This window comes from Orycteropus afer, unplaced genomic scaffold (genome assembly GCF_000298275.1).
Source record: "Orycteropus afer afer isolate SDZICR_OR568_19922 unplaced genomic scaffold, OryAfe1.0 scaffold00532, whole genome shotgun sequence".
Classification (NCBI taxonomy): domain Eukaryota; kingdom Metazoa; phylum Chordata; class Mammalia; order Tubulidentata; family Orycteropodidae; genus Orycteropus; species Orycteropus afer.
The window spans coordinates 202,855-226,736 of record NW_006922119.1 but is presented as its reverse complement, the minus strand read 5'-3'; the positions used below and the strand labels follow the sequence as shown (position 1 = coordinate 226,736).

General features: G+C 41.5%; 1 protein-coding gene and 1 non-coding gene across 2 annotated transcripts in view; one reads left to right on the top strand and one right to left on the bottom strand.

The window, feature by feature from the left end:
* Window positions 1-23,882, bottom strand: part of USP46 (ubiquitin specific peptidase 46) — a 60,782-nt gene that overhangs the window by 19,949 nt on the left and 16,951 nt on the right. Inside the window, exon 5 of the mRNA XM_042782939.1 lies at window positions 11,242-11,318. Within this exon, the coding sequence (XP_042638873.1) occupies window positions 11,242-11,318 (77 nt within the window). The remainder of the gene's footprint in view (window positions 1-11,241; window positions 11,319-23,882) is intronic.
* LOC122151532 lies at window positions 8,208-8,314 on the top strand. The gene has a single exon (XR_006164195.1). It is a non-coding gene; the product is annotated as a U6 spliceosomal RNA (small nuclear RNA).

Here is a 23,882-nt window from a genome sequence, read left to right as displayed (position 1 = left end):
ATCATGTTGTTGTTTTATTTCCTTCCGAGAGTGAACATCCCACTACCTGAAACCATCCTCCTGCCCAATTTGATCATTTGCCTGTCCTCTATGTGGATAGGAGCCCTGCCTGTCTCAGTCACTGCTGTATCCACAGGCCTGACATAAAACCAAAACTCATGCCCACTGAATTGGATCCCACTCATAGTGACCCTACAGGACAGAGTAGAGCTGCCCTGTAGGGTTTCCAAGGCTGTAAATCTTTACGAAAGCAGACTGCCACATTGTGGAGCAGGCTAGTAGGTTTGAACCTCTGACCTTTCAGTTAGCAACCGTGCACTTAGCCACTGTGCCACCAAGGGTCCTTCAGGCCTGACACGGGTGTTTAATAGTTGGCTGAATGAAGGACAAACAAAGATAGAAGCATGTATAAAGTCCAGAGGGAGCATGGAGAAAGGAGAAATGAACTAGATCAAGGGTAATTCAGGAAGTTACTCCAGGGGACCCAAGTCAAGTTCTCAAAGACAGAAAGTGTGCCAGCTGGACAAAGTGAAGAATTCCAGATAATGGAATGTGCAGTGTAAAAGGGGGAGGGGAGTAGGTACAGACAGGCACCTGGGTGTGTAAAAGAGACCACAGGTGGGCCAGGCCATGCAGCTTCACTGTACTATAATAAGGAGGGTGGTCCCTGTGGCTGTGGAGTACTAATAAAGGAAAATACATAATCAGATAATAATAAAAAAAAAGAAAACCAAACTCACTGCCACCGAGTTGGATCCAACTCATAGCGACCCCTCCTTAGATTTCCAAGGCAGTACCACTACAGAAGTAGATTGCCCAACCTTCCTTCCAAGGAGTGGCTGGTGGGTTTGAACGACCAGCCTTCTGGTTAGCAGTCAAATGCCTTAGGCACTATGCCACCTTTGTAAATGGACTGAATTATGTCCCACCCCCATGCCCAAAATACGTGTTGTGAGACCTAATCCCTATACCTGTGGATATAATCCCATTTGGAAATAGGATTTTGTTATGTTAATGAGGCCAATCAATATAGGGTGTGTTTTAAACCAATCACTACTGACATATAAAAGAGCAGGTTAGGCACAGAAGGAAGCAAGCACAAATAGGGGGAAAGAGAGATGCCACATAGAGATACCCAAGGAATACCCACAAGAATGCCAGAGAAGCTGATACAAGGACCTTCCCCAGAGCCAATACAGAGACACAGCCTTCCCCTAGAGCTGGCACCCTGAATTTGAACTCCTAGCCTCCTAAATTGTGAGAAAATAAATTTTTGTTTGCCAAAGTCACCCACTTATGGTATTTGTTATATCAGCACTAAGAAGTTAAGACAGTGCCTTTTAGAAATACTCCTTCTTACTACACAAAACACTGTTCCACCTCCTACTGTGGCAAGTAGTGACTGGGATCTTAAAAGCTTGCAAGCTGCCACCTAGATGCAATGATGGGTCTCTCCTCATTCAGAGGCAAGATGAATGAAGAAAACCAAAAATTCATGGAAACAATTAGTCCTAGCGACTGGTACACCATCCAATCTGCAGCCTATACGACTATGAGACCAGAAGACCTAGATGGTGCCCAGCTACTACTGTCAACCACTTGGAAGAGGATCTATGTAGGAGATCCTGGATAGACAGGGAAAACAAAACTGAAAATCATTTGGGGGGGAAATAAAAGGTGGGGGGACCAGGTTTGCTGGCCTGATAGAGCCTAGTGGAACCACTGAGACTATGGCCCCTAGCTGCTCTTCAGTTCTGGAATTGAATGCACGCCTGTGGCTTCCAGCCAAACAGTAGACAAGCATATGAGTTGAACATTTACCTGAGGTAGAGACACTCCTTGGAGAGAACAAGCATGGGAGAAAGAAGGGCTGTTTATGCACAGGGAGACAGCTCAGGGGGCAGGAGTGCATGGAGGGATGGACACAGGGAAGAGGTAACTATCGGAATCAGGAGGGAAGATGTTGCATTGTGGTAAATTGTAGTCAATGTCATGAGACAAAGTGTATGTGAACTGCTGTATGGAAACTGTATTTGCTCTGTAAATTTTCACCCAAATCACAATAAAAAGGAAAAAAAAAGATAAACTAATAAATCTGAAAAAAGAAAAAGAAATACTCCTCCTGGCAGCACTATGGAGAAAGAATTAGGGGGGTCAAAGGGCAAGGAAACAACACAGAAGATAATTACACTCAACCCTCAGATTTCAAGTGCTTGGTACACAATCAAACTCAAGCTGAACTGAATACTGGCTGACCCTGCAGCAGAGAAACTGTTGTGAAATCTTGTCTTGCCTTGCACAGGATTTACTGGGGTGAAAAAGATGTCAGGGGAGAAGGAGAGGAGCATGGGCAACGTTGAGGACCACATCCTTGGAATGTCTACCACCGAGAAACCTCTTAACCCAGCTAAACAATCAATTAGCCAAGGAAAGTACCAGAGTGAAGTAAAGAATTAAACACTTTCTACTCATTCATTTCTCAAAAAAAGTTTTCTTTGAAGTATTTGTAGATCCAGGTAGGTGGAAATAGAGAAGAAGTTAATCCCAACTTTAGAGACCCAATTTACAAATAACCACCATCCTGCCTAGCCTCAGCTTGATAGGCAATGCTTTTAGGGCATCTGTAGTTTGAGAATTAAAAAATGAGGATGTATTAGGGAAAGAGATGCCAACTCCAGTCATAAATGCTGAGGCAGAGAAGGCCTGACTAAAGGCTAACTTCACCCTTTAGCCCTACACAAAATCAAACCAAACTACTCATTTAGTCACTGTTGAATCAATTCTACCTCATGGCGATCCCATGTATGCCAGAGCAGAACTGTGCTCTGCAGAGTTTTCAACGGCTCATTTATAGAAGGAGCTCGTCAAACTTTTCTTCCAAAATGCCTGTGGGTAAACTTGAACCTCCAAATTTTTGGTCAGCAGCCAAATGTATTAACCATTTGCATCACCCAGGGAGTCTTTATAGGTCTAGAACCTCCTCAAATTTCTACCTCAAGAGTGTCTGGCTTAAATTTCACTTGTTATATTGCCTAAGATTCTATCAGTTGGAGGTTCATTTAAGTTGTTAAACATCTTTGTTTAAAAGGGTAAAATGTGGGAAATCCAAAACAAAAAGTGAGAAGATACCACAGTCAAATGGAAGACCCCTGGACTCTGCCCTCCTATATTTGAATACCCTTAAAACTATCCAAGGAGGAAAAATCCCTTACATTATTCCTCCAAGAAGGCACAAATCAAGACCAAGTCAAGTAGATAATGTTGACAGGTCTAAGTAATACATAGAAACTCTGGTAGCATAGTGCCTAAGGCACTTGACTCCTAACCAAAAGGCTGGTGGTTCAAACCCACCAGCCACTCGTCAGAAGGAAGGTTGAGCAATCTACTTAAAAAGTGATACTGCCTCGGAAACCCAAGGAGGGGTCGCTATGAGTCAGATCTGACTCAATGGCACATAACAAAAACAACAACAGGTAATACATACAGTTGTTAGAACAAAAGCAGGCAACACAAGTCAAGCAAAGTTTTCAATGAGGAAGTCAAAGGTGAGGATGCAGGGTGAGGAGGGGCTTTCTGACACTTGGGGTAAATTTTCAGAGCACAGCAAAGGGGGCAGGGGATGAATAGAACTCTCTGCATTTCTGTAAGAAGAGCCATAGTAGCAACCAACCATTAAGGTCCCTAACTTTATTTAAAGAAAAACATAATGAAGAAATAGACACCTTTATAAAGTAAACTATAATTTTTTTTTAATGTATGTAAGAAAACTTGAAAAAAAAAAAAAAAATAAACGTTCCTGGAAAGGAAACCTATCTATTATAAAGATGTCTATCATACCCAAGTTGATTTTTATATTTAATATGCTTTCAACTAAAATCTTCATTGTTTCACTCAATAATTCAAAAATTCATTTTAAATAAATGCTTCCCGATCATCTTCATGCCATGATCCACACAGAAAATAATACAATTTGAGCAGCGTGCTGAGGGAAAACAGCTCAGTGCTCCCACAGCTGCTCCAGACCTACCCAGTCTCCAGGAGCGCAGAGCATCACATACACCTGTAGGCCATCTTCCCTAGCACACCAGTTTGGAAACTTTGTTCTACAATCTAGAGCAGTGGATACCCAAGCTGCTCATCAGAATCACCTAAAACTCAAACCCTAACTCACTGCCGTCAAGTCAGTTCCGACTCATAGTGACCTTTCCTTGGGTTTCTGAGGTGGTATCTCTACAGAAATAGATTGCCCAGTCTTCCTTCTGAGGAGTGGCTGGTGGGTTTGAACCACCAGCGTTCTGGTTAGCATTCAAATGCCTTAGGCACTACACCACCAGAGCTCCCCAGAATCACCTAGGGGGGCTTAAAAAAAAAAGTCACAGTACCAAGTACCCGTTCCCATCAGTAAATAAGCATCTCTCCAGGTGGGACCCAGGTATTAGTGCTTGCAAAGTTTCCCAGGTGGTTCCAGTGTGCCGCCAGGGCTGAGAGTCTCTGTTCCACAATCGCTGTGTGCATCTCAATCACCTTGGCACCTTGTCAAAATGCAAATTCTGATTCAAGCTTGGGTGGGGTCTGGGATTCTGCATTTCTAATCATATTCCCGGTGCTGTCAAGAGTGCTGGCCCACAGACCACTGCTTGGGTAGGAAAGCCCTAGAGCAGTAGTTCTCAGCAGTGGTTCTCAAAGTTTGGTGGTATCCAAGTCACCTGGAAAATGAAGAAAAAATCCAGAGGCACTTAAGTTGAATAGGACCCAAGCCTCTATGTTTACCAACTTCCCCAGGTGATTCGAATCAACCACAAAGTTTGAGAACCAGTGACCAGCACATTAATGATGATTTTAGAAAGAACTCTCCACAGGAAAGACTTATAGGTCAGGTATAGCAATAACTAAAACTGAGACACACAGTCAGGACAAAGAATACAGAAGCCAGCCTGTCTATGTGTGACAAACAGCATGAGGCAGTGGATGTGCGCTGGGATGTCTATAAACTTAGTATGTAAGTTTCCCAAGTAAGTAGAAGAAGGATTTTTCTTCCCAAGATTAATTTTTGAAACAGAAAGAGCTTTGGGAGAAATAAAAGCCTTCTTTTCTCCTAAAACCTAGGTGGCCTCTTCCACACAGTAGAATAGGCATTTAACTGAGAGCTAGGGACAGGGGCAAACGGTTTTAGAACTTGGAACACTCTAAGAAGAAAGGTAAGTTTCCATGAGGGAATCATGGGGAGGTACTAAAGCACCCCATGGAAGAGAACCAAACCACTTGATTGCCAGCAAGTCAATTCCAACTCACAGCAACCCTCTTTGGGTTTCCGAGGAGGTAAATATTTACGGACTTACCCAGTCTTCCTTCTGAGGAGTGGCTGGTGGGTTTGAACGCCACCAGAGCTCCTTCATGGTAGAGAAAGATACCAAAAAAGCAGAGGAAGGATAATTATGATAAATCTCAGGTATTTTAGATTTTCCCTCAGGCCATCCCTGAACTTTTCAAAAAGCCAATTAAACCCTTCTTTCTCAATATCCTCCTATGATACAGATGCTTCACCGTACTGAAAATCAACTTCTGTAGACCTGTGTCTTGAATTTAACCACCATATATATATATATATATATACACACATATATGTGTATATATATGTGTATATATATATATACACATATACATATATGTGTGTATATGTATGTACATGTACACACACACATTTATTTATTTATTCCTGAAGAAGGGTTCCATGAAAGTGCATCATGACGCATCACCTCAAGTCCTCTCTCAAGTGCTGAAGAGCAAAGACATCTCCTTGAAGACTAAGATGGGCCTAACTCAAGCCATGGTATTTTTAGTCACATCATATGCATGTGAGAGCTGGACAATGAAAAAGGAAGACTGAAGAAGAGTTGATGATTTTGAGTTTTGTTGACAAAGAATGCTGAAAGTACCATGGACTATTTAAAGAACTAACAAATCTGTCCTGGAAGAAGTACAGCTGGAATGCTCCTTGGAAGCGAGAATGGCCAGACTTTGTCTCACCTACTTCGGTCATGTTGTTAGAAGGGTCCATTCTCTGGAGAAGGATATCATGCTTGGTAAAGTGGAGCGTCAACGAAAATGGGGAAGGCCCTCAACAAGATGGACTGACACGGTGGCTGTTGCGATGGGCTCAGGTATAGCAGGGATCATGAGGCTGGCACAGGACCAGGCAGTGTTTCATTCTGTTAGGTCACTACAAGTCAGAGATGATTTGATGGCACATAACAACAAGTCCTTCTAGACGGTAATCAAAGCCTGCCAAACCTACAGCCGTCAAGTCAATTCAGACTCACAGTGACCCTACAGGACAGAGTAGAACTGCCCCCATAGGGTTTTCTAAGGTTGTAAATCTTAACAGGCATACTGTCTCTTCTTTTTCCTGCAAAGTGGCTGCTGGGTTCAAACCACCAACCTTCTGGACAGCAGCTGAGTGCTTAGCCACTGCACTACCAGAGTTCCTTAGAAGATAACCAGGAATCTCAAATTCAAATTCCCACAACTTTTTTTCCCCAAAGTCACCAACATATATCAAAGATAGAATATCACATCTGAAGAGGTAGGCAGCAATGATGACAAAGGAGAAAATGAATAATTCTAATTTAAAAAACAAACTCTCAACAATGCAAACCAAATTAAATTATGAAAGCAACCAAGAAGATCATGTAATTATTCCTTTTCTGTGTTCCAAAACCAAAACTCTGCCACCAAGTCTCCAACTCATAGCAACCCCCACTAAGTTTCTAAGGCTGTAAATCTTTATGGAAGCAGACTGCCTCATCTTTCTTGCACAGAGCGGCTGGTGGGTTCGAACCATCAACCTTTTGGTTAGCAGCCAAATGCCTTAACCACGGCACCACCAGAGCTCTTTTCTTTTCTGTATTAGAGACAGAAAAAGCTAACGCAGCCACTGGCATCATTTATGCCCTGGGCCTTTCTCCTGTACTTCCCTTTGATGAGGCAGGTTGCAAAGCTGCCACCTCCATCACAGTACACTCAACAACCAATGGCAACACCTAGCCAGCTTCTCATTTATATGAGACCTTATCCATAGATCAGGGCAGGTACAGGTGAGTCAGTCAAGGTCTAGTTTAGGGAAGAGGAGCAGGCATGTTAGGAATATCAGATGAGAATCAGATGAGACTCTTATGTAGTTTAAAAGGCAGTTAGAGGCAATTTCATTTTCACTATTATGGATTCAATTGTGTTTCCCAAAAATAGGTATTGGAATCCTAACCCCTATACCTGTGGATGTGATCCCATTTGGAAATAAGGTTTCCTTTGCTGTGGTAATGAGGCCATATCAGTGTACGGTATGTCAAGCCTAATCACTTTTGAGATATAAAAGGAGCAGATTGGACAGAGACAAGCAAGGACAAACAGGGGAAGACAGAAGTCACAAGAAGATCACCCAAGAGCAGAAACTCCCCAGAGCCAACCGAGAGAGAGCTTCCTACAGCTGGTGCCCTGAATTCAGACTCCTAGCCTCCTCAACTGTGAGAAAATAAATTTCTGCTCATTAAATCCACCTACCTGTGACATTTCTGTTTACAGCAGCACTAATTAACTAGGACACTCACCCATCCCAGCTTTAACATTTCCAAATGCTTCTAGCCTACCTTAATCAGGTATCCTTGACCAATATACATGTTTCTCCAAGGAACAACACCACACATCTGGGTTGTGCTTCTTTATTTATAGTAAGCCTCCCAAAGGTTGAAATTATAACTAACTACTTAGCCCTTTACTTGTATGAACTGAAAGCTATAACCACTGGCACCATCCCTTTTGAATGGCCTAAGAATTTTCTAGGAGCTCTGGTAGCACAGTGCCTTAGGCACTTGACTGCTAACCAGAAGGCTGGCGGTTCAAACCCACCAGCCAGCCACTCCTCGGAAGGAAGATGGGGCAATCTACTTCCGTAGTGATACAGCCTCAGAAACCCAAGGAGGGATCGCTATGACTCAGGTCCGACTTGGCGGCACATAACGATGACAACACAGGAATTTTCTAGAAAGAAGGGGACGTAATCAGCCTCCCTAACTTCAAATTCTCACCAAGAAGGGGAATGAGCACAGAATACCTTCCCCCAATTTTCTCATCTGTGACTGAGGTGGCTGCAACCTTAACTTTTCCACTCCCTTTGAGCGTAACCCTAAGGGAAAGTACAAACGGCTTATCTTGTGCTCACTTCTGCAGCGCACATACTAAAATTGGAAGGACACAGAGAAGATTAGCATGACCCCTGCACAAGGATGACATGCAAATTTGTGAATTGTTCCATATTTTTTTATTTTTACTTATTAAAGTTTACTTATTAACTTTAAAAAAAGAAAAGAAAAAAAAGGCTTCTTTTAAGAGGAACGTAAAGAATCCATGCCATAAACAGAACCATCCAGAAGGAAAAAGAGGCCATCCTGGCTTACAAAATCCTTTTAAAACAAAGAGACAGACAGCAAATTTGTCTTAGAGATCTGGAACTAAGGCATTTGGAGACAGGGACAGAAAAACCAGATCCAACAGGAAGTGCTGAGGTTAACTGGCAGGGCATGGGGGAGGGGCATTCCTCAAACCCCAAAAAACCCACAGCCAGTGGAGTCAGATACAACTCATATAGCAACCCCTCCTTGGGTTTCCAAGGCAGTATCACTACAGAAGTAGATTGCCCAACCTTCCTTCCAAAGAGTGTCTGGTGGGTTTGAACTGCCAGGCTTCTGGTTAGCAGTCACATGCTTTAGGCACTGTTGTTGTTGTTGTTATGTGCCGTTGAGTCAGACCCGACTCACAGCGACCCCTCCTTGGGTTTCTGAGGCAGTATCACTATGGAAGTATATTGCCCCATCTTCCTTCAGAGGAGTGGCTGGTGGGTTTGAACCACCAGCCTGCTGGTTAGCAGTCAAGTGCCTTAGGCACTATGCTACCAGAGCTCCTTGTTGTTGTTGTTGTTATGTGCCGTCGAGTCGGCCCCAACTCATAGTGACCCCTCCTCCAGTTTCCGAGGCAGTATCACTACGGAAGTAGGATTGCCCAACCTTCCTTCCGAGGAGTGGTTGGTGGGTTAGAACCGCTGGCCGTCTGGTTAGCAGTCAAGTGCTTTAGCCACTATGCTACCAGAGCTCCTACCAGAGCTCCTATGCCACCTCAAACCCCAGGGAACGCAATTAGCCCACACCACCTTCACACAATACATCACAAACCAGATGAACCAAGAAGTTTTTGTAAGCTGGAATTGGTGCCTTTGCCCAGAAAGGTGACTTCCCAACAGTAAGTCACCACAGGAGTCCCTTGAAGCTATTTTCCTGAAAGGTTCCAAGTAACTTGAACCCTTGAAAACACAGCTCTGTCACCTGATTCTAATGGATAATAATCACCAGTCCCGTTTTAACATTGTAAAATGCCTCTGGAACTAGACCCCCTGACCACTCAGTCTACACTGGCACCCTCACTACCAGCTACTCTCTAAACCAAAAACCAGATCCATCACATGGAGTCAATTCTGGCTCATGGTGACCTCCTGTGTTAGAGAATAGAACTGCTGTATGGGGTTTTCTTGGCTGTAACCTTTACTGAAGCCAAACATCAGGCCTTTCTTCTGCAGAGCTACCAGGTGCGTTTGAACTACCAACCTTTGGATTAGTGGTCAAGCACAAACTGTGCCAACCAGTGACCTAGCCACTCTCTAAAACCAAAAAACCAAACTCATTGCCGTTGACTTGAATCTGACTCATAGCAACCCCTCCTTGGGTTTCCAAGGTGTATCCCTACAGAAGTAGCTAGCCCAGTCTTCCTTCTGAGGAGTAGCTAGTGGATTTGAACCACCAGCCTTCTGGTTAGCAGTCAAATGCCTTAGGCACTATGCCACTAGAGCTCCCTACCCTAGTCACTCTCTAGACCTGTCCTATTTCCTTCAAAGCACTGTTCATTGTCTGTGTATTCCCACTAGCATGGAAATGCCATAGATCAGGGACCTTGGCTGATGTTCACCCCTCTATCCTCTGTCTAGAACAAATTAAAAGCACTCATGACCTCTTGCTCAAATGAAGAGACAGAACAAAGAGAAAGGTGCTGAAAAGGGACCAACATGGACAACTCATACTTGCCCTATAATGTTATATAAATTTGCCCTCATTTTGAAAGTACTGAACCAATCTCTATTCAAAACAAATTCTTCACCACAGTCACCTTCACTTGCTTCACATGCATGTAACTTTTAAATCACTGAAAGGCTTTGAGCATTTTCTTGTCCTAAAAATAAAAAGGAAAAAAGAAAACCCACTGTCATCACATCAATTCTGACTTATGGTGACCCCCACTAGGTTTCCGAGGCAGTAAATCTTTACAGAAGTAGATTGCCCAGTCTTGCTTCCACTGAGTGGCTGCTGGGTCTGAACCACTGACCTTCTGGTTAGCAGTCAGGTACTTTAGGCACTGTGCCACCAGAGCTCCTTTCTTGTACTATAAAACGAACTCACTGCTGTGGAGTCAGATCCAACCCACAGCAACCCCTCCTTGGGTTTCCAAGGTGGTATCACTACAGAAATAGATTGCCCAACCTTCCTTCTGAGGAGTGGCTAAAGCAAAGTTAAATAAGAACCGTATGCACCTGATCCAACTCACCTGTAAATCTGACTTAAAGACACGCTTAAGAATGGATCCCCTTCTTCCACAACCAGGGGACTGCCTATATACAGGTCAAGGCACAATTTCTATAGTAATGCTAGGCAAGGACCATCATACTCAGGGCTCCTAACTTTTCTCAACACTACTGGAGGAATTTCTTTCAATGAACAATCTGCCCAGAATGCGAAAAGATAGAGGAAAAGGCAACTCTCTGATTGGGTCTCAACTCAAAAATGCAAAATTATTCTAATAATAGGATAGTTTAGAAAGGGTAACAGTAGCACTGAGTAACTTAATTGTGACTGTGTGTGTCTGATGAAAGTCAAAAGTATACATCTTGTATTAAAGATTAAAAACATATACTACACTTAACGACTAATGAACTCCACTCGATCCTCTCTCTCCTCAGCAGGACTCTTCTCCAGACAGCATTAACTCATTTTCAGTGTTTAGTGGAAAACAAGAAATAGAAAGTAGTAGGATTATATTGGTTTAAGAGAAAGGAAGATTATCTCCCAAAGAAAGATAGAATTTCCTCCCCGTGTATTTGCTAACCTGAAAAGAAGCTAGAACGGCACTCAGAACTTAAGAGGTTACCTTAGACAGTGGGTAATAGACGTATTCTGCTCCACATCAACAGAAAGGTCGAGAAAATCTTCATCTTTGCTACTAACCTGAAGTCAAAAAAAAAAAAGTATCAGGCAGAATATACACAGTATAAGGATCTTTGAACAAAGACATTTACAGGTAATCAAAAACCACAACAGCATGAATTCATGTGTGGCTATGTATGCCCCACTGGTAACTAGAGTTACTTTAAAAACCAAATTCTAGAGAAAATCCCAAATGCTCGATTCAACCTCACCCTCCAATCCCAGTTTAGACATAGAACTTTCCATAATTAAAACTCAACCAGATTTCTTTTCCTCTCCATTCACATTCTCCCACTGATTCAAAGGATGAGGTATCAGATGAGGATCCATACAGTCCAGACCAGCGAGATGCCAAACAGGGAAATGAAAAAGGACGAGAGACTTAGAAAACTCAGTTCCCAGATGAATACTCCTTTGTTAAACTTTCACTTTCTGCTGCTGTTGTTGTTTGCCATCGAGTCAGACCTGACTCGGATTTCTGCTCATAGCGACCCCTCCTTGGATTTCCGAGGCAGTTATCACTATGGAAGCAGACTGCCCAACCTTCCTTCCGAGGAGTGGCTGGTGGGTTTGAACCGCCAGCCTTCCGGTTGGCAGTCAAGTGCTTTACGCACTACTTACCAGAGCTCCTTCATTTTCTGCTTGTCCGTTGAAATCACTCCCTCCCTCCTACGCTTCATCAGTCACATTCTCTGGGGGGCCCTGGATCTTGGTGTGGGGCAGGCTGGAGAGTCACACTAACCCAACAGTGTACTATCCTCTGTCTCAGAGTGGCCACTACTTGCAGAACCTCACACCATCTGTGAACCATTGGACCTGGCGTTGGCCTAGGGCCTTGGCTCACAAAGGTCCGCCACACTGTCTACTGCTCTCAGCCAGGCTGATTCACTGGACCCAGCTGTTTCTTAGCACTCCACAGTTCACGCCACTCTGATTCTGGGTGCCAAACCGACCGGAGCTCACTGAGCTGGTGTTCACATTGCATCAGCTCACTGACAAGCCTGGGGCTTTACTGTCTTGCCCCTGCAGTGGGAGGGACCAACTGGCCCAGTAAGTGCTCAGCCAGCACTTTAAAAGTGTGGTAACTACCTTTTGACCTAACATTCTACTGCTAACAAATTATCCAGGGTTCTGGGTGGTACAAAGGGTTTGCAACTGGCCATCAGCTGAAAGATTGGCAACTCTAACCCACCCACTGTTGCTGTGGAGTAACAGACTGGCAATGTGCTTCCATAAAGATTACAACAGTGAAAACTCTTAAAAAGCAGTTTCATTCTAACACAGGGTCACCATGCATTAGAATCGACTGAATGTCAACATTTTGGCTTTTTTTTTTTTTAAAAAAAAAGCAAATTATCTAAAGAGATATAATTATATAATAAACTATATAAAGAGATGTGGACAGAGACGTATATGTAAGAATGTATAATGAGATAGACTTCCCAGGCCCATGTTGCTGCCACTTCAAAGGTGAGTGACTTTAGGCCAATTGCTTAGCTTCCCTGTGTCCCAGTTTCCTCATCTGTGGAGTGGGAACAATAACAGTTTCTATCTCATAAGGTTGTTGTGAGGATAAAATAGTAATACAGGTAAAGTGCTTTTAAAAGTGTATAGTAAGCATTCAATAAATCAGGGAGGGGCAGAAAGGGAAAAAGAGCCAAACATTCAAAAAGTTGGGAATTGTTTACTACAGTGTAGTTATCGTATTTACACTGTACTTACCATATTAAATGAAAAAGTAGGCTATACAACTATTCATAGGTTGATTACAATTTCATACAAAAAAGGCATAATATATTTGCACACACATGCCACCTCACCATCGCCAGGCTTTTGTATAGCACTTATTCCTGCGTGGAAGAACGGAATAATGGTCCTAGTTCTTCACCATTCCCTATACTGACTTCTTTGCCATAAGACTTTGCAGAGCCCTTCATCAGTGGTGAGTATGTTTCCCCACCCCTGACTCTTGAGTTCAGCCATGTGACTTGCTTTGACTAGTGGAATGCTGGAAGATATATCACAAACAGAGGCTTGAAAAACCACCTGTGCATTTGCTCTCTTGCACATCCGTCATGACCATGAGAAGCACAAGTCCAAGCCAGCCCTCCATGGAGAAGAGCTGTCCTAACTAAAGTGACCCAGCCAAGCCAGTCTAGAGCAAAACTCCCAGCAACCGGCAGACACGTAAGTGAGCCAAGTAAACACAAACACAAAGTCCAGCCAAGTTCAGTCAAGCCCAGCCTAGACTAGTCAGTGGGCTCTTGGCCGCCCCATAGTTGCATGAGCTATAATAATAATATGTTATTGTTGTTTACATGCTGTCAAATCCGCTCCGACTTATACCAATCCTATGTACAACAGAATGAAATACTGGCCAGTTGTGCACCAGCCTTAAAATCCTTGCTATACTTGAGCCCATCATTGCAGCCACTGTGTCAATCCATCTCAATGAGGGTCTTCCCCTTTTTCATTGACCCTCCATTTTACCAAGCATGATATCCTTCTCCAGAGAATGGTCCCTTCTGACATGACGAAAGTGAGACGAAGTCTGGCCACTCTCGCTTTCAAGGAAAATTCTGGCTACACTTCTTCCAGGACAGATTTGTTTGTTCTTCTGGCAGTCCCTAGTGTTTTCAGTATTGTTCCCCAACACCATAATTCAAAGGAATCAACTCTTCTTTGTTCTTCTTTATTCACTGTGCAGTTTTCACATCCATATGAGGCTACTGAAAATACCATGGCTTAGGTTAGATGCACCTTAGTTTTCAAAGACTTATCTTTGTTCTTCAGCACTTTAAAAAGGTCTTGCAGCAGATTTTCCCCAGTGCAGTATGATGACTGATTTTTTGACTACTGCTTCCATTGGTGTTGACTGTGGATCCAAGCATTAAATCTTTGACAACTTCAATCTTTTCTCTATTTATTGTGATGCTGCTTATTGGTCCAGTTGTCATGATTTTTGTTTTCTCTATGTTGAAGTGTAATCCATACTACACACTGTAGTCTTTAATCTTCATCAGTGCTTCAAGTCATCTTCACCTTCAGCAAACAAGGTTTGAGTCTTCCACCAATTCTAATGCAGCACTCTTCTTCATACACTCCAGCTTCCTGGATTATTTGCTCAGCATACAGATTGAATAAGTATGGTGAAAGATACAACCCTGACGCACACCCTTCCTGATTTTAAACCATGCACTATTCCCTTGCTCTGTTCAAACAACAGCCTCCTGGTCTATGGACAGGTTTCTCATAAGTACAATTAAGTGTTCTAGAATTCCCATGCTTCTCAATGCTATCTATAATTTGTTATGATCCACATAGTCGAATGCTTCTGCATAGTCAATAACACATAAGTAAACATCTTTTTGGTATAAAAAATATTTGCTTTCAGCCAAGATCCAGCTGACATCAGCAATAATATCCCTCATTCCACTTCCTCTTCTGAATCCAGCTTGCATTTCTGGAAGTTCCCTGTCAATACACTGCTGCAACCATTTTTGAATTATCTTCAGTAAGATTTTGCTTGCATGTGATATTAATGATATTGTTCAATAATTTCCACATCCTGTGGAATCACCTTTCTTTGAAATAGGTACAAATATGGCTCTCTTCCCATCAGTAGGCCAGCTAGATAGCTTCAAAATTTCTTGGGATAGATGCAGACGTGCCTCCAATGGAAGATCTGTTTGTTGGAACATCTTAATGGGTATTCTATCAATTCCTGGAGTCTTGTTTTTAACCAATTTCTTCAGTATAGCTTGGACTACTTTCTTCAATACTATTGATTCTTGATCATATGTCACCTCCTGAAACAGATGAACATCAACTAATTCTTTTTGGTACAGTCACTGTATATTCCTTCTATCTTCTTTTGATGTTTACTGCATCATTCACTTTTGCCCATGGAATCTTTCAATATTGCAACTCGAGGCTTGAATTTTTTCTTCAGTTTTTTCAGCTTGAGAAATGCTGAGCATGGTCTTCCCTTTTAGTTTTCTAACTCCAGGTCTTTGCACATTTCATTATAATGACTGACTCTGTCTTCTCAAGCTGCTCTCTGAGATCGTACATTCAGCTTTGCTATGTTGTCCTTTCTTCCATTTGCTTTAGCTACTCTCCATTCAAGAGTAAGTTTCAGAGTCTCTTCTGACATCCATTTTGGTCTTTTCTTCCTTTGCTGTATTTTTAATGACCTTTTGCTTTCTTCATGGATGATGTTCTTGATGTCATCCCACAATTCATCTGGTTTTCAGTCATGGGTGTTTAATGCATTAAATCTATTCTTCAGATGGTCTCTAAACTCAGGTGGGATATAATCAAGGTCGGGAGCTCTGGTAGCATAGTGGCTACGGCACTTGACTGCTAACCAGAAGGCTGGCGGTTCAAATCCACCAGCCACTCTTCGGAAGGAAGATGGGGCAATCTACTTCCATAGTGATACTGCCTCGGAAGCCCAAGGAGGGGTCGCTATGAGTCAGGTCCGACTCGACGGCAAACAACAACAACAACATAATCAAGGTCATATTTTGGCTTTCATGGACTTGTTTTAATTGTCTTCAACTTCAACTTACATATGAGTAATTAATGGTCTGTTCCACAGCCAGCTCTTGACCTTGTTTTGGCTGAAGATACTGAGCCTCTCCATTGCCTCTTTCCACAGATGTAGTTGATCTGATTCCTGTGTACTCCATCTGGTGAAGTCCACATGTACAGCTGCTGCTGCTGCATATCTTGTTGAAAAAGGTATTTTTAATGAATAAGTTACTGGTCTTGCAAAATTCTATCATGCTATCTCCAGTTTCATTTCTGTCACCAAGGCCATATATTCCAACTACTGGTGATTCTTCTGTTTCCAACTTACGCATTCCAATCAGCAGTGATGATAAATATATCTTCAATGCATATTTGATCAATTTCAGACTGCAGAAGTTGGTAAAAATCTTCAATTTCCTCATCTTTGGCTGTAGTGGTTGATGGGTAATTTGAGTAATAGCACTATTGACTGGTCTTCCTTGTAAGCATATGGATATCACCCTATCACTGACAGCACTGTACTTCAGGACAGATCTTGAAACCACCTTAGCAATGACGAATGCCACAGCATTCCTGTCTGTCATTCCTGAAGTAGAAGATTATATGATTGGCTGATTCAAAATGGCCAAACCCAGTCTATTTCAGCTCACTAAAGGAAGGTTGGGCAATCCTACTTCCGTAGTGATACTGCCTCGGAAACCCAAGGAGGGGTCGCTATGAGTCGGGGGTGACTCGACGGCAAATAACAACAACAACAACAACGCCTAGGATATTGATCTTTATGCATTTGATTTTTGAAACAACTTCCAATATTCTTACATTCATACTACATACATTCCACATTCCAATTATTAATGGATGTTTGCAGCTGTTTCTTCCCATTTTGAGTCATGCTTCATCAGCAAATGGAGGTCCCAAAAGCTTTACTCCATCCATATCATTAACACAAACTCTATTTTGAGGAGGCACCTCTTCCCCAGTTGTATTTTGAGTACCTTCTAACCTGAGGGGCTCATTTTCTGCCACTAAGACAGACAATGAATGTTTCAGGACTATTCATAAAGTTTTCCAGTAACATATCAGACAGTGTTTTGCTGCTGTTTACAAGGTTTTCACTAGCCAATTCTTTGAGAAGTAGGCAGCCCCTTCCTTCTTCCCTGCCTGTCTTAGTCTGGAAGCTCTGCTGAAATCAGTCCCCATGGGTGACCCTGCTGGTATTTGAAATACCAAAGTCATAGCCTTCAGCCTCACAGCAACACGCAAGCCACCAGAGTACGACAAACTGACAGACGAATGGTGGTATATAATAATGTAGGACAGTGGATTTAAACCACAGAGTTTTGAAGTAGTTTATTACAAAGCCATAAGCAATAGATAACTGACTTTTTATATACATATATATTTATACACACACACATATATATATAATGTTAAGTAGCTGTATTTTTATTTATTTTACTAAAATGAATGTTCTAAAAGATTAACTTTGGTAATGACAAAGATCCTTCCACACAAACAACCCTCCAAAAAACTATAAACTCTTGCAGATAATTATAAATGCCGGTATTTACTAAAATCAGCTACCTTAAGATACCTTAAGAGTAAACACAAATAGGCAGGTGGAGAATTACATGGAGTGAGTTCATGGTTTTACAGCTTTTAGCTGGGTTTAGTGGGAAACCAGAAGGCTGAATCTGGGAAAACATGTCCACTGGAAAGAAGGGCAAGAGTCTGAGAAGATATTCCCAACTCTGTCTGCACATATCTTCGACTGACCCATGAATCATTCATTCATGTACAGAGTATATTCAAAGCATCTCAGCTAGAGACAAAAGGTCTGACCCAAGAATCAAATGCTGCCCAAGAAACAGCATTTGGAGTTTGAACCCAGCCAAGATAACTGCCTACTATAACTAAAGAAACGATATTAGTTGGAAAAAAATAACAGAATCCAGGGTCCCTATAATTTAACATTCACAATTGTTGTTGTTGTTGTTGTTGTTATGTGCTGTTGAGTCGGCCCGACTCATAGAGACCCCTCCTTGGGTTTCCAAGGCGGTATCACTATGGAAGTAGATTGCCCAACCTTCCTTCCAAGGAGTGGGTGGTGGGTTTGAACTGCCAGCCTTCTGGTTAGCTGTCAAGTGCCTTAGGCACTATGATACCAGAGCTCCTAACATTCATAATATCAAGGATAATATCCAAAGGTACAATTTGTGAATAATCAGAAAAATGGAAGACATTCTTAAAAGGAAAAACAATCAAACAAGACAATCCAGGGATGACCCTGATGTTGGGAGGATTAGCAGACAGGGATTTTAAAGCAGCTATTATAACTACCTTTAGTAAAGTAAAAGAAAACATGCTTGCCATGAATCACAAAATAGGAAATTCCAGCAAAGAAACAGAAACAATGAAAAAAAGAATTAAATGGAAATCCTAGAACTTAAAAATACAATACACTGGACGGACTTAACAGCACAGTGCCAGACACATGACAAAGAAGCGCACAAAAGAGCTTGAAGACAGCTCAATAAGAAGTATCCAACGAGAAGCATAAATAAAAATGAGCAGATAGGCAGGAACTTGCTTGGGTATTATCATACATATAGGTAGAGCCTCAGAAGGGGAGAAGAGTAAGAAAAGGGCAGAAAAACTATTTGAAAAAATAATGAGTCAAAACTTCCCAAGTTTGGTGGAGACCCTACATTATATTCAAGATATTCAACAGATACCAAGCAGGAAAATATGAAGGTCAGCCAAGCACATTACAAAGTGTTGAAAGCCAAAGATAAAAAGCAAATTTTAAAAACATGGAAAGAAAAATGATACATCACATACAAAAGAATGATTCAATTAACAGGTGACTTCCCCTCATCAGTTTCTGATAACAGGCCAGAAGACAGTGGAACAAGATCTTTGATGTACTGAAAGAGAGGGGAATAAACCTGTCAACCTATAATTCTTATATCCCTTAAAAATATCCTTCAAGAATGAAGTTAAAATAAAGAGAATTCATTACTAACACACTTGCACTACACTACATGTTGTTGTTGTTACGTGTCATTGAGTCAGACCCGACTCATAGTGACCCCTCCTTGGGTTTCTGAGGCAGTATCACTACGGAAGTAGTTTGCCCAACCTTCCTTCCGAGGAGTGGCTGGTGGGTTTGAACCTCCTGCCTTCTGGTTAGCAGTCAGGTGTCTTAGGCACTATGCTACCAGAGCTCCCAACTACATGAAAGGCAAAAAAAAGTTCTTCAAGCCAAAGGGAAATGATACCATATGGCATCCAGATCCTCAGGAAAGAATGAAGAGAGCACCCTGTCTAGAAAATCCAGGTAACAAAAACATCCAAAAAAAGAAACAAACAAAAAAACACCTACAAGATCTGATATTTTTTTAAGTCAACCACTTTGACTTTAAAAAAATTAGAGAATACTACACCCACCAGCCGCTCCTCGGAAGGAAGATGGGGCAATCTACTTCCGTAGTGATAAAGCCTCGGAAACCCAAGGAGGGGTCGCTATGAGTCGGGGCCGACTCGACGATACATAACAACAACAACAACAACATAGCCATCAATGGAGCTCTGGTGGCACTGTGGTTAAAGCATTGGGCTGCTAACCAAAAGGTGGGCAATTCAAACCCATCAGCCACTCCGTGAGAGAAAGATGAAGCAGTCTGCTTCCATACAGATTTACAACCTTGGCAACTCTATGGGGCAGTTCTACTTTGTCTATAGGGTCTCCATGAGTCAGAATCGACTCAATGGCAGTGAGTTTATATGGATCAACTGCAAAATGTGCATTCTTTTCAAGTCAGCAGTTCTCAGCAAGGGAAAATTTTACCTTCCAGAGGACATTTGGCAACATCTGGAAACATTTTTGGTTGTTACAACTGGGAGATGCTACTGGCATCTAGCAGGTCAAAGCCAGATATGCACAGGACTGCCCAGCACAGAAAAGAATAATCTGATCCAAAATGGCAACAGTTCAAGGTCAACGGGTATTTTCAAGTATGAAATATGTCTCATTAAATTTTTAAAAGACTGAAGTGAAACAAAATATATTTCCTAAGCACAAAGGAACTAAATTAGAAATCAGTAACTTTAAGATATCTAGGAAAACAAACACAAGTATATGTCACTTAACATCCATTTGGCAACATCTGACCACATATATGTCCATGGTCCCATAAGTTGTGTTTTGTTTGTGTTTTAAAAGAGAAAGCAACTCTGTTTATTATTTCCCTCTAATTGTTCCCTCAGAGAGATGGACTGACAGAGTGGCTGCCAACAATGGGCTCAAGCACACCAACTACTATGAGGACGGCACAGGACCAGGCAGTGTTTTGTTCTGCTGTGTATAGGGTCGCTATGAGTCAGAACTGACCCAAAGGCACTTAATAATGGTTTCAAAGACCCCAAGCCCAGACTTTTGCAGGACTGGACAACAAATGGAATTACAAATAGGTAAAGCAGAAAACATGGCTCTGGGCAGCCGGAAAGAAGAGCATGGGAGGAACAGTGGCAGGGGTAGGTGTGCTCCACTCCCTCTCAGCTTGCTTGCTTTGTTCCTCTTCCACCATCCACCTCCCTCTCAACCTCCACCGGTCCTTGGACTTCCACCAGCAGCTCCAGTAGCAACTATGACATGGATGACTGGAAATTAGCTCCCAAGTTTTGACATGGTATCCGCACAATGTCCAAATCCCACAGCCTCTTACTGCATAGATCGTTAAGTAACACAAGACTGTTTTTGGAAATTACACTGCATACTTCTAGTGCACAGGTCAAAGAGGAAACCACAAAATAAATTAGAAAATGAGAATGTTCATGCATTGTGAAGAATGTTAACCGATGTCATTGAACAATTTGTATAGAAACTGTTAAATGGAAACCAAAACTGTTAAATGGAAACTGAAACTGTTAAATGGAAACCAAATCTGTTGTGCAAACTTTCACTGAAAACAAAAAATATTATTTCAAAAATAAAGCAGCATATGTAGTATACAGGAGCTCTGGTGCTGTAGTGCCAAAGGCATTTGACTGCCAACCAGAAAGGCTGGCAGTTCAAACCCACCAGCCACTCCTAGGAAGGAAGACTGGGCAATCTACTTTCGTAGTGATACCCCCTCAGAAACTCAAGGAGGGGTCTCTAATGAGTCAGATCCAACTTGACAGCAGTGCATTTGGTTTTTGGTTTTATATAGTATACAATGCTGTGTGTAAAAGAAGTTGGGAAAATAAAAATACACATTCATGTATGCTGTCATTTTCAAAAAGAAACCATGTAAGAAAAAATTTTAAAAAATTAATAAAGAAACAAACCAGGGTATAGAAAATAATATATAAAAATGAAAAAAAAATAACTAATGACAAACCATAAAAATCTGTGGGATGCAGTAAAAGGATGTGCTTAGAGGGATATGTATAGTTTTAAATGTGCATATTAATAAACAAAAGATAACGGATTATCTTTTTTGTTTTAACTGCTGTAACCCTAGTATCAAAATAATTCCCAGCACTTAGTAGGTACCAAATAAACTTTTACTAAATGAATATAAAGAATTGAACAAAAGACTGAACAAATGGAAAGCTATCTAAATGCCAAGAGTGGCATCTGGGTAGTATAATTAAAAATTATTTTCTTTCTTATACATTCTTGTTTTGTTTTGCTTTTAATAATCCATAGGTATTACATTTTTTAACTGGTAAACCTTCTTTCTAAATAGGCTTTACCCGGGAGAAAACCAAAGGATTAAGGGAACTGAAATCATACATAATTTAGACAGAAGAGAGGTCTTAAACTCTTGTACTAGAAGGGAGGGGGAAGAAAAAAAACCATTTTCTCCTATTGGATGCAAATCTCTTATTTAATGGTTTCAGGGAGGAGAAAAAGGTACAACTCTAATTAAACAACTCAAGAAAGTTACTGTAACTTTCTCAATTTCAAATGCAAACTGCTTCTAGAAATGAGGGTGAGAAAACACTGCTCAGGTAGTATCTACCCAGTGGGAAATATTAAAACCTGGCACCAAGCCTTTCCATATGGATTTTTCTCTCCCTGGGCCTCAAACTGACACAGTCAAAAGCAATGAGTGATCAAGCAATGTTCTTCTGCCTCTGTCTCTTCTAAGAAAGCTGCCAGAAACAGGACCATGTTCTTCCCACACACAAGGATGTCATTCTGGTCTAAGTGAAAACACAGCTTGTCTCCAAGGAAACATGTGTATCACTGAGACACTTCAATACACTCAGCAAATTTGGTCTCCATCTTATTCACCTTTGCCTTCACATTCAGCATGGAAATCCCCAAAAAATTTCAGCTTAAAAAGGGTAAAAGAGACTCTACTTGCTCTTCTTTGTAAAGCAGTAAATTAACTAGAAATCAATTACTAGACAAATTAATACATAGGATATACATATAAATCAGGAGCTTAGCTAAGTTCTTAAGTAATTATTTCAAGTCACAGTCAACTGTGCTTCTAAGTTCCCAGACTCCTTTCCTAGGTTCAGCAGGCACGTGACTAAGCAGCAGTTATACTTTTCTCATTCATGAGCTGACAATGTACTGGCTTAATATGGCACCAATACGGTGGGCCTGGAAAAGCACTACATCAACTAATCAACCTTGGAACTTAGAATCTCCACTATGACTAAGGAGGGAAATCACCTTCCCAGACCACCCAGCACTACCCCTCTTTCAAAAGCTCTATTAGATCCATTTTAACCTCTGCAAAACAAAGCAAAAAGCTGTAATATTGCTACTGTTTAAATAATTAAAACTCAAAGAAACTGAAACACAAATGTTTACTCTGAGCAGTTATTCTATATGCATGATGATTCAGAGATGCAGAGAGACTATTCTGATTACCAAGAAAAGGCAAATAGTTCAAAGTAGACTAGTTAAAATGAAACTTATAGAGAGAACAGGAGGGGCAAAAAGAGAAGATCAGCCGTTAGCTAATCTTAACATGATTGACTGGACCCTGTCCTCCCACCTTTACTGAGATGAACTGATACCAGGTCACAAGGTGGTCTCTGACCCTCCACTCACCTGCAGACATGATAGCTTTTGAAATTTAAATTAAGGATGCCTTCCATACATACATAGACCAAGAGGCAGTCCTGCAAACAGAATAAGAGGATACTGTGTGGTTTAAAATCAGGAAAGGTGTGTGTCAGGGTGTATCCTTTCACCATACTTATTCAATCTGTATGCTGAGCAAGCAATCTGAGAAGCTGGAATCTATGAAGAATAAAAGATGAGGACTTGAGGAAGACTCATTAACAATCTGTGCTATGCAGATGAAACAAGCTTGTTGTGAAGATTTGAAGCACTTACTGATGAAGATCAAAAGACCTTCGATATGGATTACACCTCAACATAAAACAAAAATCCTTACAACTGGACCAATAAGCAACATCATGATATATGGAGAGAAGAATGAAGTTTCAAGGATTTCATTTTACTTGTTTCCATAAACAACACCCATGGAAGCAACAGTTAAGAACTCAAATGACATATTGCATTGAGCAAATCTGCTGCAAAAGAGTTCTTTAGGGTGTTTAAGAGCAAAGATATCACTTTGAGGTTGAAGGAGCCTCTGACTCAAGCCATGATATTTTCAACTGCTTCATCTGCATGTGAAAGCTGGAAAATGAATAAGGAAGACTGAAGAATTGATGCCTCTGAATTAAGGTGTTGATGAAGGATACTGAATATATCATGGACTGCCAGAAGAACAAACACGTCTGTCTTAGAAGAAGTACAGCCAGAATGTTCCTTAGAAGTGAGAATGGTAAGATCTGGTCTCGTGTACTTTGGACAAGTTATCAGGAGGGGCCAGTCCCTGGAGAAGGACATCATGCTTGGTCAAGTAGAGGGTCAGTAGAGGAAGAACTCAAGGAGACGAACTAACAGGGTGACTGCAACAATGGGCAAGGATGGTGCAATGTTTTGTTCTGTTGTACACAGGGTCGTTATGAGTTAACAGCACCTACACTGGCTTCCAATAGGAAAGAAAAGAGCAACTTTCAGTGTGT